General features: G+C 24.7%; 1 protein-coding gene across 2 annotated transcripts; it reads right to left on the minus strand.

Annotated features, from left to right (window-relative positions):
* Nucleotides 1-5180: 5180 nt before the first annotated feature.
* On the minus strand, nucleotides 5181-13224 carry LOC145833529 (uncharacterized). Of its 2 annotated transcripts, none has more exons than XM_082940708.1 (17): nucleotides 13166-13224; nucleotides 12865-12958; nucleotides 12442-12475; nucleotides 11882-11906; nucleotides 11108-11179; nucleotides 10863-10928; nucleotides 10676-10801; nucleotides 10317-10450; nucleotides 9765-9900; nucleotides 9676-9708; nucleotides 9232-9351; nucleotides 8884-8999; nucleotides 8695-8809; nucleotides 8156-8232; nucleotides 7981-8026; nucleotides 5695-5792; nucleotides 5181-5464 (listed from the first exon to the last, which is right to left on the minus strand). In XM_082940708.1, the coding sequence occupies exons 1-17, from the start codon at nucleotides 13203-13205 to the stop codon at nucleotides 5363-5365; spliced, it is 1434 nt and encodes a 477-aa protein (XP_082796834.1). In that variant the 5' UTR covers nucleotides 13206-13224; the 3' UTR covers nucleotides 5181-5362. The 2 variants fall into 2 exon arrangements, with proteins under 2 accessions (XP_082796834.1, XP_082796830.1); XM_082940704.1 differs by having other exon boundaries at nucleotides 11108-11185.
* Between the last annotated feature and the right edge of the window lie 3726 nt (nucleotides 13225-16950).

Here is a 16950-nt window from a genome sequence, read left to right on the forward strand (position 1 = left end):
AATTCTTTAAGAAAATTTGAAATTTTAATTTCTGTTATTTTTTAAGCAAGCATATTTTTATATAAAACACTATGACTATTAATTAACAGCTTTTTTGCATATTTATACCTATATTTTCACTTTTATAAGACTAAGTTTTATCTACTTTTACAAAAAAAATTTTTACTCGAATAAAATAAGTTCAATAATTTTTTCATGACATGTAAGTTTTTCTTCGCAACTTTCACATATATAAGTCTTCTTTTTACACTAAGTTTAAAACTAAAAACTTTATAATATTTACTAGCTTTTAGATTTTGAAATCAGAGGTATCAATTCCCTTTCTTAAATAAAAATAAAAATACATAATTTTATTAACAGTTTAATTACGCTAGATGCTTGATAGGTTATCTAATTATTCAATATCTTTGATTTGTATTAAGTTATTCCACTTCTTATATTACTTTCCGCACAAATAGTATTTAATCTAAGTTACAGGTCGGTATAATTTTTGTGATTCAGCTTAAATAGTTTTGATATATAAAAATTCTTTTGCTTAACTTTATTTATTTATAGTATCAAAACTTCAATATAATTTAGATTTTCTACTTCTTACAAAATAACTTTCAAGTTTCTTAAATTATACCACTTAAAAGTAACTTTGACTTAAACTTATTTCAAACAAACTTAACTTAACTATAATAATTCCTACATTTAATATATAATTTTTTCTGCAATGCTTAATTATATGTCTTTACTGACATCTTAACACCAGTATTTTCTGAGCTGAACGCCTGTGTTATCTTGAACAACAGCTATAAATGATCTGCTGTTTGTTTTCAGCATTATACCAAGTTTTTGTTTAGTAAGCAAATATATTTTATTAGACGATACTTATTCACTTACTATTAGTTTACTTATTGGAGAAATAAGTGTATATATGAAAAAAAATAAGTTGTTTTTACAACCGTTTTATAGGTTTTAAAATTAATAGTTTTACAAATTATATATTTATTATTATTTCTAAACAATAACTTTAAAGCTTTATTAGACATTGTGTTATACTGCACAATCTCAGTTTAAATTTAATCCTTAAGTATTTCACGAAAACTATTTGTATAAAAGTTTAGGATATATTACAACACAACTTAACTCATAAAATATGTAACTGTCTTCATTGCCTTTTTAGTTTAAGAAAATTCTGTTATAATAAGTAATAGTTTATTTTTGTAAGTAATTAAACATTATGTTTTTATGTATTCTAGCTAATACAAAACTAATCGACTTTTTAGATAGTTTTATTATTTGCCAAATGTTGAAGTTATTTGAAGGAAATAATCACTTTATTTCTATTAGGAGTAACAGGCTTAAGTAAAATATATATTTTGCTAATAGAATTACTTATAGAACTCTGTAAACCATTTGTTACATATTTCTTGAAGCGCTCATTTCATTCGAATATTCAATTAAAGTTTTTTTCTTATTTGTTTTAACTCCAACAAAAGCATTTTATAGTCTTTTGTAAAATAAGAGTGTACGAGCACATATATACACTAGGGTGCTTATAAAATCGGCCACTTTTAGATTTTTAGCTGGATATTGTTTTACACTTGGCAAATACCACAAAACACCCTGTGCAAATTTAAAGCTGATTTAAAAAGTTTTTATAAAGGCTATTTTAGATTTTCTGAAAACGACCTCAATGCAAACTGTACTGGACCGGAAAAATTCAACTTAGAATTTTCAGCTAAACATTTCTAACATGTGGCCAGTTATCACAAAAACACATTGTGCACAATTTAAAATAATTTTTATTGAGGCAATTCTTGGTGTTATGTAAATTTATCCTTTTTTATAAGTTTTCTTGAGTTTCCTTCATTTTTTTTCAAAAAATAAAAAATGCAAGCATAAAAATTTCTTTAAATTGTGCACAACGTGTTTTTATGATAATTGGCAACATTAAAAAAAAATCAGTTAAAAAGAGATTCAAGCTCAGTGGTTCCCAACCTTTTCGATGCCCCGCACCCCTAAAGTTTCTTAATTTGATCTCGCACCCCCAACACTACATGCTATAATTGTTTATTAATAATTTGATTATAAAATCATTGATTTTATTAATTAATAATTTGCATTTTAATTTTTATGATAGAGTACTATATTAACAAAAATAAAATACTTGTAAACTTAAAAACATAAAAAAACTATATTCGAAGAAGTTTTATCTATTTTTATAAGGTAGAAAACATCAGAACTCACTCTTCAACGATAAACGTTTTCTGAAGGTCAAGCGAGTGAGTTTGGAGCTCATCACTTGTAATTCTACCTGCTCATTTTTAAACTAACTAAATTAATTACTTTTCAATAAAACAAAAAAAACAATCTATCTTTATAAAAAAAAAAAAATCAATTAACATTAACAAAAACTAAATTTATCTTATATATTTAATAAAAAATCTTAAATGACACATCGTTATACTCACAAGGTATTTAACAAGTTATTAAAGTTCTATTCATGGTATATTATTTTGAAAAGATTAAGAACATGATTTTAAATCTACTCTAAAGTTAATGACTTGTTTGTTCTTGTTTATTGCACAAAACTTTCTGAAAACAAGGCATTTTGTTGCTGATGGCAATTCGCATGTCTGCCTGTGCATTCAAGCGGTTTCTTGTTTTAATTTTTTAAAAGAGTGCTAAATCCAGACTCGCACAAGTTAGTCGTCGCAAATGGAATGAGAGTACTTAATGCTTTTTCACCAAGTTTTGGAAACATATTCATTGAACAACACCAATATTATTCAAGAGGTTTGCTTTCAACTGCATTTTTAGAAAACGGTTCATGCATAATTCAATAATTTCATCTTTTAACGATTCATCATCGGACATGTGATTCAAATTAAAAAATATGGATTTATTATCCATTCTTCAAAATTTCCAGTTCTCCTATTCTAAAATATCCGTCAAATGACTTGGATAGTATTTCCAAATGGTTCATAATTTCTTCACGTACACTTGGAACTAAACACTCATCTTCATCAGTCACTTCTTCGAGTAATGGAAAGTTTGATAAACTGCCTCTTTCAACTCGTCGACACCAGAGATTTAACTTTTTTAAAGCATTTATTATTTCACGACCTTTAAAAAATATTTATTATTATTTATTTTTTACTTACATAACTATTATTCCACTTCCTTATCTTTGACATGATTGAGTACTTATTAAATAAACTGTATTCTAAGAAAAACAAAAAAATTCAATTACTAAGACATTTTTTTTATAAAATTTATCGGAAACAATGCTTCAGCCTATAACTTCGTCATTTAGTTTTTAAAGGTTTGAAAAAAAATTAGAAGTGAGGAAAAAGCACTAGAAAAGTAATAAATATTAGGCTTAGAAACTTTTTATACATTTTGTTATGCATATATGTACTTAAAAAATAATAATTATCTGTTCTAAGTTAAGCTTATGTAATGTTTCATTTTCAAAACTTTTATCAGCTAGGAGGTTTCAAAATAATAAAGGATTGAGTTAAGATTTTTAAAAGTTAAAATATATTTAGTATTGAATTGTAAAAAGATTTATATAAAAGCAAACACAAAAAAAATAGTTTGTATACTTCCAACATAAATAGAAACAAGTAGATTGAAAAAGGTAAACGGTTTAAGTTCAAAAAAGGAATGAATAAAAATAAAGTTGATGCATTAAATACTTTTGCTGATCTACAAAAATTGGTTTCACTAAATCTAAAAACAAGTTTTCTTAAATGGTATAACATACAGTAATTGCTGTGAACTTTACAATTTACTGGTGTTAAATCTTTAAGCACCAATTTTTGCACAACTAAGCTTAATAAAAGATTACATTATAAATGTAATAGACTTAACAGAACCTGTTTAAACAGCTAATAAAAAACCTGCTGAAGATACTTATTTTCATCTAAATATTTCTATTAAAATAGATGCTAGCTCTTAAACTGTTTTAAACAATTAATGGCCAGTTGAAAAAAATAAAAATTTAAAGAATAGATGATTAATATTCACGGGTGTAAAACTCTAAGAAAGCTTTACTGAAATATTAATTCTAAAATAATAGCTATTAAACGAAATTAATATAATGAATTTACTTCTAGAAAAGCGCTCGTGCTCTATGACGTATTAATAAAGTTAATTTATTCAGAAAATTAGCACCAACTTCTTTTTATAACAGAATGTATTTTCTAACTTTATAAACTTTATCAGAGAGTGAAAATCTCCTTATTTATCATACAAAAATGAAAAGCCATCTCGCACCCCTTGGGGGTGCGAGCACCCCTGATTGGGAACCCCTGTTCAAGCCTGAGGTTGAATTTTTTGGGTCCCATAAAGTTTGCATTGGGGTCGTTTTCCGAAAACCGAAAATAGCCTCTATAAAACTTTTATAAATCAGCTCAAACTTTACACAGGGTGTTTTTGTGGTATTTGCCAAGTTAAAAAAAAATTCAGCTGAATATTCAAAAGTTGCTGATTTTATAAACACCTTTAAGTACACCCATACTCTTAGTTATGTTTCAGTTTAGTATAGGCATACTAATGTCTAAAGCAGGGTCCGAAAATTGCGTGTCTCGCAAGCCACATGCGGCTTGCGAAAGGTAAACGTGCGGCCCTGCAGCATAAGTTTAGCCCACAAGGGAACAATTGAAAAATACTAGATATTCTGGGGTTTAAGGTGAAAAGCAAAAAATGGTCTTACGGGAAATTTGAATTTTGTGCTAGATATTTCGGTTCTGGTATTAAGAGTAAAAACTACAACTGTGGCCCGCGACCTCCAAATGGCTGCCTAAAGGAAAGCCAGTTGCGTTTAAGGCCCAAATGTATTTAAGGTTTCTAAATAAATTCCGGCTAGTTTTTTATCAAGAAGTAGAAACTCATTAAAATGCAAGTTATCATTTATATTACCCTTATAGTACGAACTTTAAGTTTACAATTTATCAAAAACATCACTTTTAATACAACTACATAGACTAGTTTAAATGTTATAAGATAAGCAAAAACAAAATTATCATATCTACCTTCGAAGTTGTTAATAGTTTTTAGTGTTTCACTAACAGCAAAATCTTGGTTACGATTAAATTTAGTAGAGTTTATTTAACACTATTTTATTAAAATTTTTCGATCATTATTGATACATACAAACATTACTCTAAGCTTATTACAAAGGTTGTTTAATTTTTTTCTCAAAAAAAAAGATATAGTTGTTTAAAAGTAAGTATTTTCAATTGGTTGATAAAACAAGTTTAACAAAAATATTTTTTTTAATTATTTAAAATTCATATCATGAATATTAAATATTTGACAAAAAAGTTTTTTTTGAGTTTTACAAAATATTACTTTAGTATACAAAGATTTATTTGACTTGTACATCATAAGCGTTCATCAAATAGTTTTTAGGAACGAAACCAACAACAGAATTAAGTTTTGCTTCCCACCATCCATAACAGTCATGATCCTTAAAAAGTAGTAGGATATTGAGAATTTATTTTTAAATTTTTTTAGAAATTCTAAAAAAAATATTTTTTAGTTAAAAATCTGTATTTAAACACATTTATGCAAAAAAAAAGTTTTTGAAGGAATATGCATTTTTACGTTACTTAAATAACTATAAAGGGTTTGCTATGTAATAATTGAACATAAACTTTTACCATACTTATAAACATTCTATCTATTTTTTAGACTAACTTTTGAGATTATTTTGAGCATATCACCTCTGTTAAAACTAATTTCATTATCTTCATCTGCTTCACAATCCCACATACACAAGTACATAGAAGAAAAATCTTTAAAACATTTTACTTTTTATTTACCTACTATTTTTTTTTTCGTAGTAAGTTTATTTTGGATTTTTTAGTGAACGTTTTACCATATTTTAAAACACAACTTTCAAACAAAAATTTCTATCCATCTTTATAAAATTAAAGTCATAACATGTGATATATTCTAGTGGATAAAACACACAAATTACAACTATTAAAAAAAAACAAAATACTTTTTTTCAAAATTATGAACAAGATAAACTAAAATTAAACATAGTGCAAGCTTAAATAACAATAAAAATATTCTTTAACCAAAATACCATTTAATATTAGTCTAAAATGTTATGAACTTATTGGTTATTTATGTCAACTACACGAAGACATCTATCATATATTCCCATAAAATCTTGTTTTGTTTTACTTAAAGTTTTTAAAGTATTTAAACTTACATAAAAAGTTTAACCTTTTTTTTTATAGTATTTGTATACCATTTACGTCCTAAAACAACATTAGTCTATACCAAGATTTCCCAAACTGGTTTTCAAAAGGTCCTTTTTAGAAAAATTAAAAAAGCTATGGCCCCCTCCAACAAAGTTTCTCAAAAAACTACTACTTAAACGCGCTTAAGACTTTTTTTTGCTCTTCATCATCAACTTCAAACATCTGGTGTAAGTTTCAAATTATGAATCAAATATCTCATGCCCCCTTTACTGTTCATTTGCTGCTGATGGCCCCCTAAATTCTTGTAATGCCTCCCAGGGGGCCACTTGGCCCAGTTTACACTTTGATCTACACCTTTCAATAAAGTTTTATGTCTGATACTTCTTAACTTATGCAAAAGTTTTTTTCAAAAAAAAAGTTTTTAGATTAAAATAAAATATTCAACCAATTTATTTTTTTTCATAAATTGTAATTTATTTAAAAAGATAAATTATTAGATCAATATATAGACACAAGAAATTATTATTAGAAAATGCAATAAAGTCAACGTTTTTCTACTGGTTGTATTTTAGAAACCTAACTTTTTCATTCGTTCAATAACATCGCATGAAGAACTTTATCTTTTTGCTAACTATGTTTTTAAAAAATAGAGACATTAATAACGGAAAAGGATGAAAAACAGTTATTTCATATAAAGCACTATACTAACATCGACTTAAAAAATAACAATATAGTTTAATAGTTTTACATAGGTTTTTTGATAACATGCTTTTGCTTATAAAGTATAACATCAAATTAAATAACTTTTACAAACGTATGAATAAATACAGTAAAACTTTATTTTCGGTAGGTTATCTGACTTTAAACTAACACTTCTAGCTAGATACTTCTAACACAAAGCTAAATACGAATATAAGTTAGACCTAAAAACTGTTTTGAAATGAGCCATTAACAACTATCATTTAAAAAAATGAATGCTCTGTTTGATAAAAACTTCTTAAAAAAGAGCAGTAAGTTTATCTATAAATTATTTAAAAAAACCATAAAAGAAACAGTAATGGTTGTAATAAACAAACTTCGCGTAATTTAGAAGCTTTATCATTAAAAATTCAAAGTAAAACTAAACTCTTAAACTTAAAAGTAATCTTGTTTTACTTCTATAACTTCTCTAAACAAGTTATAAAAAAAACGAATGGAGTATGGCTTTAAAAATGCAAAAAAATCTGGCTCGGATATAAAAGTAATGATTAAAGTAAATACAACCTACAAAAATACTTAATTTATTGAATACAACGTTTTATAAACAAAAAATACATCACGTCAAGTATTTAAAATGAATGAAAGTTTTAAATGTCAATTTTAGTTATTTAACCATAGTTAATTGCGTTAATCAAAAGCTTGGAAGAAAAAATTTTATTATAAAATAAAGTTTGTTTTTTAATAATATGTTTTCTGTTTTTATAGTAAGTTAAACTACTTAAAAAGTATATAATTTTGTACGTTTATTGTATTTAAATATGCTTTAACTTCAAAAAAAGGTAAATAGTACTATATCAATAATATAAAACAGTACTTTTTTTATGTTTATTATGATTCTATTTGTATTAAATGTTTACAACTTTTTGGAGTTTTTTTTATGTTAAAAAACTTCTTACAACTATTTTTTTTTTGTTTTACTTAGTCTTGTCATAAGAAGTAACATTTAACAAAAATGAATATACAATTTTACTACTTGTTTACTTGAGACTAAACTAAATTTGTAAAAACTCACCCATGTCATCATCGTCTTCGCTTTTAATACTTTCACAAGGCGATAGCTGTAAATGTATTTAATTTGACTGTTTTAATGTAAACATCTTAAATTAAAGCAGTATCTTAAAAACTATTAGCTATGTGTTTTTGAGTAAAAAAAGCAAAACTTTGTTTTACAAATTCATTAAACTTACGCTAAGTTGAGTAGGCGATTGAGGCAATGACTTTTCCTTGGCAACAGCGTTTAATTTATCTTTTACTTCATTGTTATCTTAAACAAAAAACATATTTTTAAAATATTTGCTTTCAGATGTATTTTTTGTGTGTACTTACTGTTACTTCAAGTTTTAAATAAATTATTATTTTTTAAGCTATTTTTATTTATAACTACTGCACAAGTCTCAAGACATGAAACTATTTATAATGGGTGTTGTTACTTTTAATTTTTTGCTTTTCATAATACTTTGGAGCATTTTTTATTTCGGCATTAGCATTATAGTCTGATTTTATACCAATCAAAACAAAATGATAATAATTTTTGAAAAAAAAAACATAAGTCAAATATTTTTAAACAAAAATTTTCAAACAAAACTCAACCTTACAGAAACTTCTTTTCGAAAAAGATATTGAGTGCTAATCAACTTGCTGTTAAGTAAATATAACGTAGAAAAAAATTATCTTAGTTGCTTAAATTTTACCATAAAACTAATTTTTTATAAAAAAATAATTAAACCAAAAGGTTCGTTTTCAGTGTCATCATAAATTTCTTCCATTGATTGACTTGTTTCATCTAAAACTTTGTAAAAGTTACTTTTCCAAGTAAAGAAATTGTCTTGTGTTGCTGCAAGCTAAAATATTTTTTTTTCTAACGTTTAATTCAAAAATAAAGCATCAAATTTTAAGTTAATATAAATAAACAAACCTCTATAGTTAGTTGATTATCTTCTGATACAATATTGAAACCAAAGTCTTTTTTACTTGTGTTAAGCTCAAACCTACAGTTGTTAATTTTGAACGATTGTTTAAGCTGTTGGAAACCTTAAAGTTTACAAAAGTCAAAACAACTTTAAACTTTCTACGAAGCGACCATTATACTTATAAATTAAATTATTTATCTACTAATTTTTAACACAAGTAATTTTTCTATTAAGTAGTAGGGCATTCTATAATTTTTATAAGCAATTTATAAGTATTTGAGTATATTCATTAATTAAAAGTATTTGTATTACCATAAAATTATGTAAAAAACATTATAGAGGATAAGAAATACCTTTGTTAGTTTCGTAGACTTCGAAAAGTCCGTATCTTAATATGCACATCTTTTTCTGCCAAGGTCGTAGTCGAGAAGAAGATTTAACGAAAAGGTAATCCTCATATACAATCAGGTTTTCTATAAATTTATCATCAAGTAAATTAATAATAAAATATTGTAATGCTTTTATATACTCATATACTAATTAACGACTTTTACACTAAAAGAATTAAAAAAATAAGTCTATTTTAATACAAAAACAAACAAAACATTAACATTAAATACAAATTAGCAAATACATAATAACTGACATAAAACTCTGTAAAAACTGTAATATAAAATTAGATCAGGGAACGCTGTAAGTAAGGTACTTTGAAATAAAGTTGTTAAACAACTAAATTATTTTTTTTTAATTTATTTAAACTGTATTATAAAACCAAAACTTTTATAAAAAATCCAAACCTGAGTTAAATGCGACATCATCGTAGGTTTCTTCTGTAAAAAATATTGTTTTACTATTTTCTTTACATTATAAAAATATTATAACTAACCTTCTATTTCAATCTCTTTATTTTTTATGGTAGTTGAATTTTTAGATAAAGTTGTATTTTCTGAAAATTCTGTTGCTTTTAAAGAATCAATTGCTACTTTCCATGCGTTAACACGTTCAACAGTTTTTGCACAAAACTTAAATTAATAAACAAATTAGGTTTTTTATTTGAATAATGAAAAAGCGCATGTATTTTCTATAAATATTAAAATAAAAAAGTGTTTTGAATTTGAGTTTAATCTTGACATTTAAAGATACTAAATTTATAGCAAACAGTTGATAGCACTAATGTTGTTTGAATAGTACAAACTTAAAAAATTTTTACTTAAAATACTTGTTTTATTTCTTAAAAATTCTAATTTTACCAAACCTATAACAACTTTAAATTAGAATAGTATTAACTTAATAAAAACAATAAAATTTGAAGAAGTTTATTATATTTGTAAATACCTTAATTTTTTAATCATGCTTATGTAAACTTTGTTTTTGTTTTCCAAGTATATTCTAAGTTATATTTACAATTTTATCAAAATATACTTATTTATATTCATACCTCATATACTTTACCACTGTTAAGGTTTTTAAGAAAAAAACATTTATCTTTTCGTTTTGAATCTTGTATCAAGTCTGTACTTCCTATAAAAGCTTGGTAATCCCTCAGCAAAATAGTTTGCTTCGGTTGAGTATCTAAAAGAAAAGTTAGTTCTATTTACTATGGTAAAAATTAAGAAAATATAGCTTTTAATAGAATAAAGTATTTAAAAAACCATTTCACAAAACAAAATTTGAAATTTCACAAAATTTTAGTATCATTTAGACATTCTTTTTTTTGTACACAATATCTTATAAAGCTAATAGTTCCTGCAAAGTTTAAAGGAAGTTAAGTCTATATATTTTAAATTTAACTGTTACCTTTCGAAGTTTCAAACATATACATTTGGTCCGTTTTGACAACACAAAATCTACGTTTCCAAGAAACTTTTAAAAGACTTTCCTTTTTAAACTCCAACTCTTCTTGTATTATTAATTTATTCGAGTCTGTTATAATAAGATTTAAGCTATACAAATGAGTTTTACTATTTTCTAAATTGGTCCTAACCTTCATAACTTACAACATTGTCTTCATAGTAGGACTCCTCTTCGTAAATGTCTTCATTTGGTTTTTCTAAAGTAAGGTTGTTTAAAAAAAAAACCATTAACAAGCTTTAATTTAATTAATTTTCATTGATTAACTTTAAGGAAAATAGCAGTCATAAAGACTAACCGTAGGTTTTTAGGAAATTTTATAATAATTTTGACTAAATGACTGTCTTTTATTGTGTGATTAAATTTATAACAACTAACCTTCTACTAAAGTCAAATTGTCTTCATACAATCCAACATCAGCCACAACATTATTACTTGTTTCTTTAGTTTCTGTTTCTTAACATTAACTTTATTTTTTACTTTAAATATAGATTTAATAGTTTTTTTAATCATTTTTAACATATATTAATTACAATCAAAAAATAAACAAAAAAATTCCAAAAAAAATTAATTAAAAAAGTAAAATACAAATTATCTTAAAAACTATCTAAATCATAGAAATAATCAATTCTTAAAATAATCTGTCATTTTCTCGAACAAAAAGTATTAAATGTCTATAAAAAACACTCCAAGTAAAGTTTTGCTACTCATGTTGTTCTATCGTTTTTACTATATTTGTGCTTTTTAATTTTTACTAAAAACCTAACCCAAAAGGTAAAAACCTTAAACGATGTAGAAAGATCCTATCATTCATTTAACTTTTCATTAAAATGTTTCTAAAGTTATATTTATATGTTTTACACAAGAATAGATTTGTGTAAGTTAGCATATAATAAGAGGATTGATACTTTGGTCCAACATATTTAAATTTTCCGAGTGTTTTCAAACAACATAAACATAATAAAATTAAGTTTTAGTTTTAGACTATATTGTAAAAGAGCGTATAAAATTAACCATAACTATTTAAAAATAACCTAACTTTACGCTTCTTTTTTTTACAGTAAATTGTATTCAATTGTAGCGTAATTCAATTATTCTTTAAATATTTATAAAGACTTTTAGCAATGCATAAATACTTTATAACACACTTACCTCTTAAGCGAGTTCTTGAAGTTTTCTGTTCAAAATTTTTAATTATTCAAACTTACAGTTTTATATTTATAATAATAAATAAATTAAATTTATTTTACACTCAGATCATCATGCCTCTAAAATAAGAAAGAGTAACTATTTTGGGCAGCGGGCCGAATTTACCAGAAAAAGTCATTCGAGGGCCAAACGTGTTTAAAAAAAACCTTTGCATGCAGCGTAAAAGTTGAACTATAAAAATTTCAAGTTTTTCATGATCTGAGTTGTAATAAAAGAATTGGTTAATATGCAGAACACTGCACTAAAACAAATAAAAGGCGATTTCAGTATTAAAAATAAAACAGTTCAGTTTTAGTTATTTTTTGTAAACTACGTCGCAAGACAGATACTTTAGCTTTGCGGGCCATACGTTGCCCACCCTTAGTCTAGAATGAAGATTAGATTGTTAAACAAAACTGGTTTAAAGAAGTAGTACTTATTAAGATTCTGATTTAAAAAGTTACAGCAGAAATGTAAATAGATTCGTGTTGGCAGCAATAGTAAAGTCTACATAGAAAACTCGCCTTGTTTATTTCCAAGGGGACGTAATGTTTACACCTATAAAATAAAAAAAATGTTCAGTGTTGTTTTTCTATTCTACAATTCTCGCTTATTTATTTTAATGTTCTTTTAAAATATTTAAATTTCGTATAACATCACATTATGATCTTTTTGCTAAAAATTAAAAACATTAAAACAAGTTTTTGAAGTTTAAGTTAGAAAAAATGCTATGAATATCAAAATTGTAAAATAAATCCGAGTTTTTCCTAAAGGTAAGATACATCAAATAAAAAAACTTAAGTATTTAGTAGTTCAATAAGGGTTTTAAACCAAAGTATGCAATTTAAGACGTAAGTTAAATAAAAACATTAAAAAAAATAAAAATTTATAAAATTAACTTTTAATTAAATACAAAGTTATTTCTTAAGTATTCTAATATTACTGACGATTCTAGAGTTGCTAATATTTTGGGAACTAGTTTTTCCTTTTCTTTTTTTTGACTTCCTTTAAAATCGCTTTTCTCCAAAAAGGACAAAACTTCTACAAAGTAAATAAAAACAAACTATATTCAAATAATAAACATTAAGTAAAATCACCTATTTAAGATTTATTTTGAGAAAATAAACTCATTTAGTGTTGTTTTTATATCATATATTATTTAAAAGCTACATAGTTTTCTAAAATGAAAATTTTTTAATTCAAAACTGTGCAAACTAGTATTGTTTTTATTACAGTTTCATAAGCTACCTGCAAGTTGAGTTACGCATGCCTCTATAACTTCCTCCATTTAAGTTTAATTTTTAGCTAGTAAAACAGCATAAAATTAACAGTATTTAAAAGTTTTTAAGAAATTCTTTTATTTTTTTTTACTAAGGCAACACAAAGCTTATAAACAAAAGTTAATAACTTACTCCTTTGTTAAGAGTTGTTAAAATTACCTACAACTAAAGTTTACAAAACAAGCTTTAAAAACTTTTTTAACAAGTTTTTACTTTAAACTGACTTTTACTTAGTTAAGATTTTAAAGTAGTTTATTTATTTTTATCAATATGTTACTTGAATAATTTTGAGTATAAAAGTTAGATAAAATTTTAAAAAAGGTGTACAGTGTTTGAACATATATATATATACGTTTTAAATAACTAAGTTTGAAAAATTAGGAATTTACCAGAACCTAAAATTTCTACGGTTTCTATGTTTTTTTTTGTTATACTTTTCAAAAATAAATAGATTATGTTCTACATAGAAATATATAGAAAACAATATTTTAATTTATCACTCTTTAAAAGGAGTGCTGATTCTTTTAAAAACCTTTCAGTTTTATAACACAAAATATTAACTTGGTAACAATTCATACAAAAAAACTGTTTATATAACAAAAAACAATTTAGTCACTAAGAAAAGGATGAGCAAAAAAATAAACTCAATAGAAGAAAAATTGTTAAAAAAAGCAAAATGCAGCAAAAATCACAAAATACTTTTGAAAAGTAAACGCATTTCCTTATATCTGTTATAACACGCATGTTGACGTATCTTTGTGATTTCACAATAACTTTAACAAATGAGATAAAAAAAAACTTTAGTTGTTTATAAGAAACTTTAGTTTTAAGTTTTCAAAAAACTATCAGCACTTTACAAGCAATTATTGAAGCATAAAAATAAGTTTAAAAACTTCTCGATATATACTCAAAAGCTTTTCAATACTAATATGCAAAACTAAGTTCATTTCTAAGATCAGTCGATCAAGGCTTTTACAGAATTATAAATATATTATATTATTGTTTTTAAGTTTTAATAGGTTTATTTCGTTTAAAAAAATAAGTAACTTTAATAAGAAACATAAATAATTAAGATAACTTTGTAACTATTTTTTCAACATAATAAAACAATGTGAGCTAATAAATTAGTTTTGAACTGATTATTATATAAATTATCATTGACTTTAAAGCTATTTAATATTAGTAGTTACTCCAATAAGTATATTTTTATTTTAGAAAAGAAAAACTTCATTACCTTTATTAAATTTTGCTAATTCGTTGTACAATAAACTGATTCAAAGGTGTTTATGTTTAAAATTTTATATACAGTTTGTTTTTTAAATAAGTTTTTTATTAATTTTTTTTAATTAAAAACTCGGAAAAATTTTATTTGGAATAAGTTAGTATGTTTATAGTCAAATATTAAGCATGTGTACATTATCAAATTTTCTCCAGTAAAATAAAGATATAATATTATTAAACCTTTACTCTTCGTAAAAATTCAGAGTTTTGTTTTTAATATTTATTTGTTTTTAAGAATTTTCTTTTTAATAAAACATTTAACAAACAAGATGAAGTATGTTTAAAAGTTTAATAATATTTTTTTTTGTGATCATCGACCTGTGTGAAAAAAAAAATTAAACAATAAATAAATTTATACTAGTACCGTTACTTTTCGTACATATTTATGTCATTAAGATCTTCAAAGACTTAATGCTTTATAAATAACATAAGTTGTAAGTTGCCTAACAATAGTTTAGTAAGTTTTATTGCAAATATAGCTGTTATTTTTTTATACGAACCAATTACTAATAGTCACGTGGGGATTTTAATAAGTTATTTATGACTTTTAAATTTGTCATAGTTTTAAACAATACGGCATAAGACTGATCAGGCATTTACTATTATAAAATTAAGTTTTCTAGAAAGAAAAAAATCGATAAAATGTTTTAATAAAATCGTAATACTATGCTGCAGTTATTTTACAGAACATAAATGATTCGAATACATAAGTTTAAAAATATTTTTTAGTTACATATTGTTTCACGGTAAAATTATTCACTCAAGTGGTTCAACTTTTGTATATAAAAGAATTAATGATTAATCTAGCTCAATGTGTTATAGTTTAATTAAAATATTTTCTTACAATTAAATGTTTTTTGAAAAAAAAGACATTTTATTCACATAGTATCTATAAGAAAACAAACATATTTATTAAAACAAATAACTTTATATTAAATGTTTGGCAAAAACATATTTATAGAGAAGTTATTCCAAGATAGCAGGGTTGCCACAGATTGAGCTGCAAAAAATTTACTCACTTTTCTAAACCAAATTCTGAATTAAATTTAACCATAAAAGATTCTAATTTATCTCAAAAAATAAATTAGACCCTGAAAAAATAGATGAGTTGCAAAATCAAAATTTTTTTTCAAGTAATAAAAGGAAAATGCAGTTTTTAGTGATGATAATTTTTTTTACTAATAGCATGTTTATATCAAGTTTCCAGACTTTTTTCCCAAAAACCACTTTTTTTCTAAATTTATTGACTTTGTGGCAACCCTGTGAAAGATTTTTTTCATAAGTTTTATTTACATTTTTTTCATAAATTGTGATTTTGTAATTTTTTATTACAGAATTGCAGACAATACGCTCAGCACTGAAACTGCCAGAATTTGTAACAAACGCTTTTGTAAGTAACTATATAGTCGAGTAGTGAAGTAAACATATAAAAGAAGCTGTAACATTGGCTGATTCTACTTGTTTTATTTCGTTACTACAAATACATTTACTTTAATTATCTTGTCATAAAAATAAAATTTTACTAGCAACAGAATTGCCACCGTTAAGACATAATTGTAGTCTGAATTCATGTTTTAAGTAGTGATGTACCGGACCCGGACTATTTTTCAAATTGGAATCCGGCCGGAACCGGATTTTTTAAATTAGGATCCGGCCGGAACCGGACCTGGATATTTTTTTATATCAAGATCCGGTCGGATCCGGATATCAGACAAAAATGGCAAGATCCGGACCCGGATAGTGAGTCCTATCTAAATAGTAAAAAAAAGTAAAATCTAGGGAAATTCATGAATTTTTCAATTTTATTTAGTGAAATTTAGGGTTTTTTTTTTGGAAAATTGCAAAAATCTAGAGAAATCTAGGGATATGGGAAACCTGTAAAGTGAGTATAAACTAGCCTGAGTCGGAATGAAGTTTTTAAAAACTGAAAAAAAAAACTTTAATCTACTAATAAGTAGAACAGCTTGCCACAAGGTTGACAATTTAAGGTAATATTTACAATTAACAATCTGAAATAAAGTTCTTGAAAAAAATTAACTAGAAAATCACAACATATTGAGAACTGGATCAGCTCAAACTCATTTAAAATCTAAAAAAAAACTAGTCTGAGTTTTTCAAAAAATCTTAAAACTAGCCTGAGTTTTTTAAAAACTAAACTAGCCTGAGGCAGCCTAAGATTTCAAAAATTCCTAAAAATTTTCAAACTAGCAGGGTTGCCACTGCTTAAGTCAAAAAAAAAACTAACTAGAGTAAGTATAAACTAGCCTGAGTCAGAATGAGGTTTTAAAAAACTGAAAAAAATAACTTTAATCTAATAATCAGTAGAATAGCTAGCTAGAATAAAGGTTGACAATTTGGTAGTAAAATTTTTAACTTTACAACATAGGTAAAGAGTTGCATTTCTAAAATGTTTATTTCATAGTTTAAATGTAAACAAATGTAAATTAGTCACGTGTACAAAATGAGCCAATC

This window comes from Thalia democratica, chromosome 1 (genome assembly GCF_965202585.1).
Source record: "Thalia democratica chromosome 1, ktThaDemo2.hap1.1, whole genome shotgun sequence".
NCBI lineage: Eukaryota > Metazoa > Chordata > Thaliacea > Salpida > Salpidae > Thalia > Thalia democratica.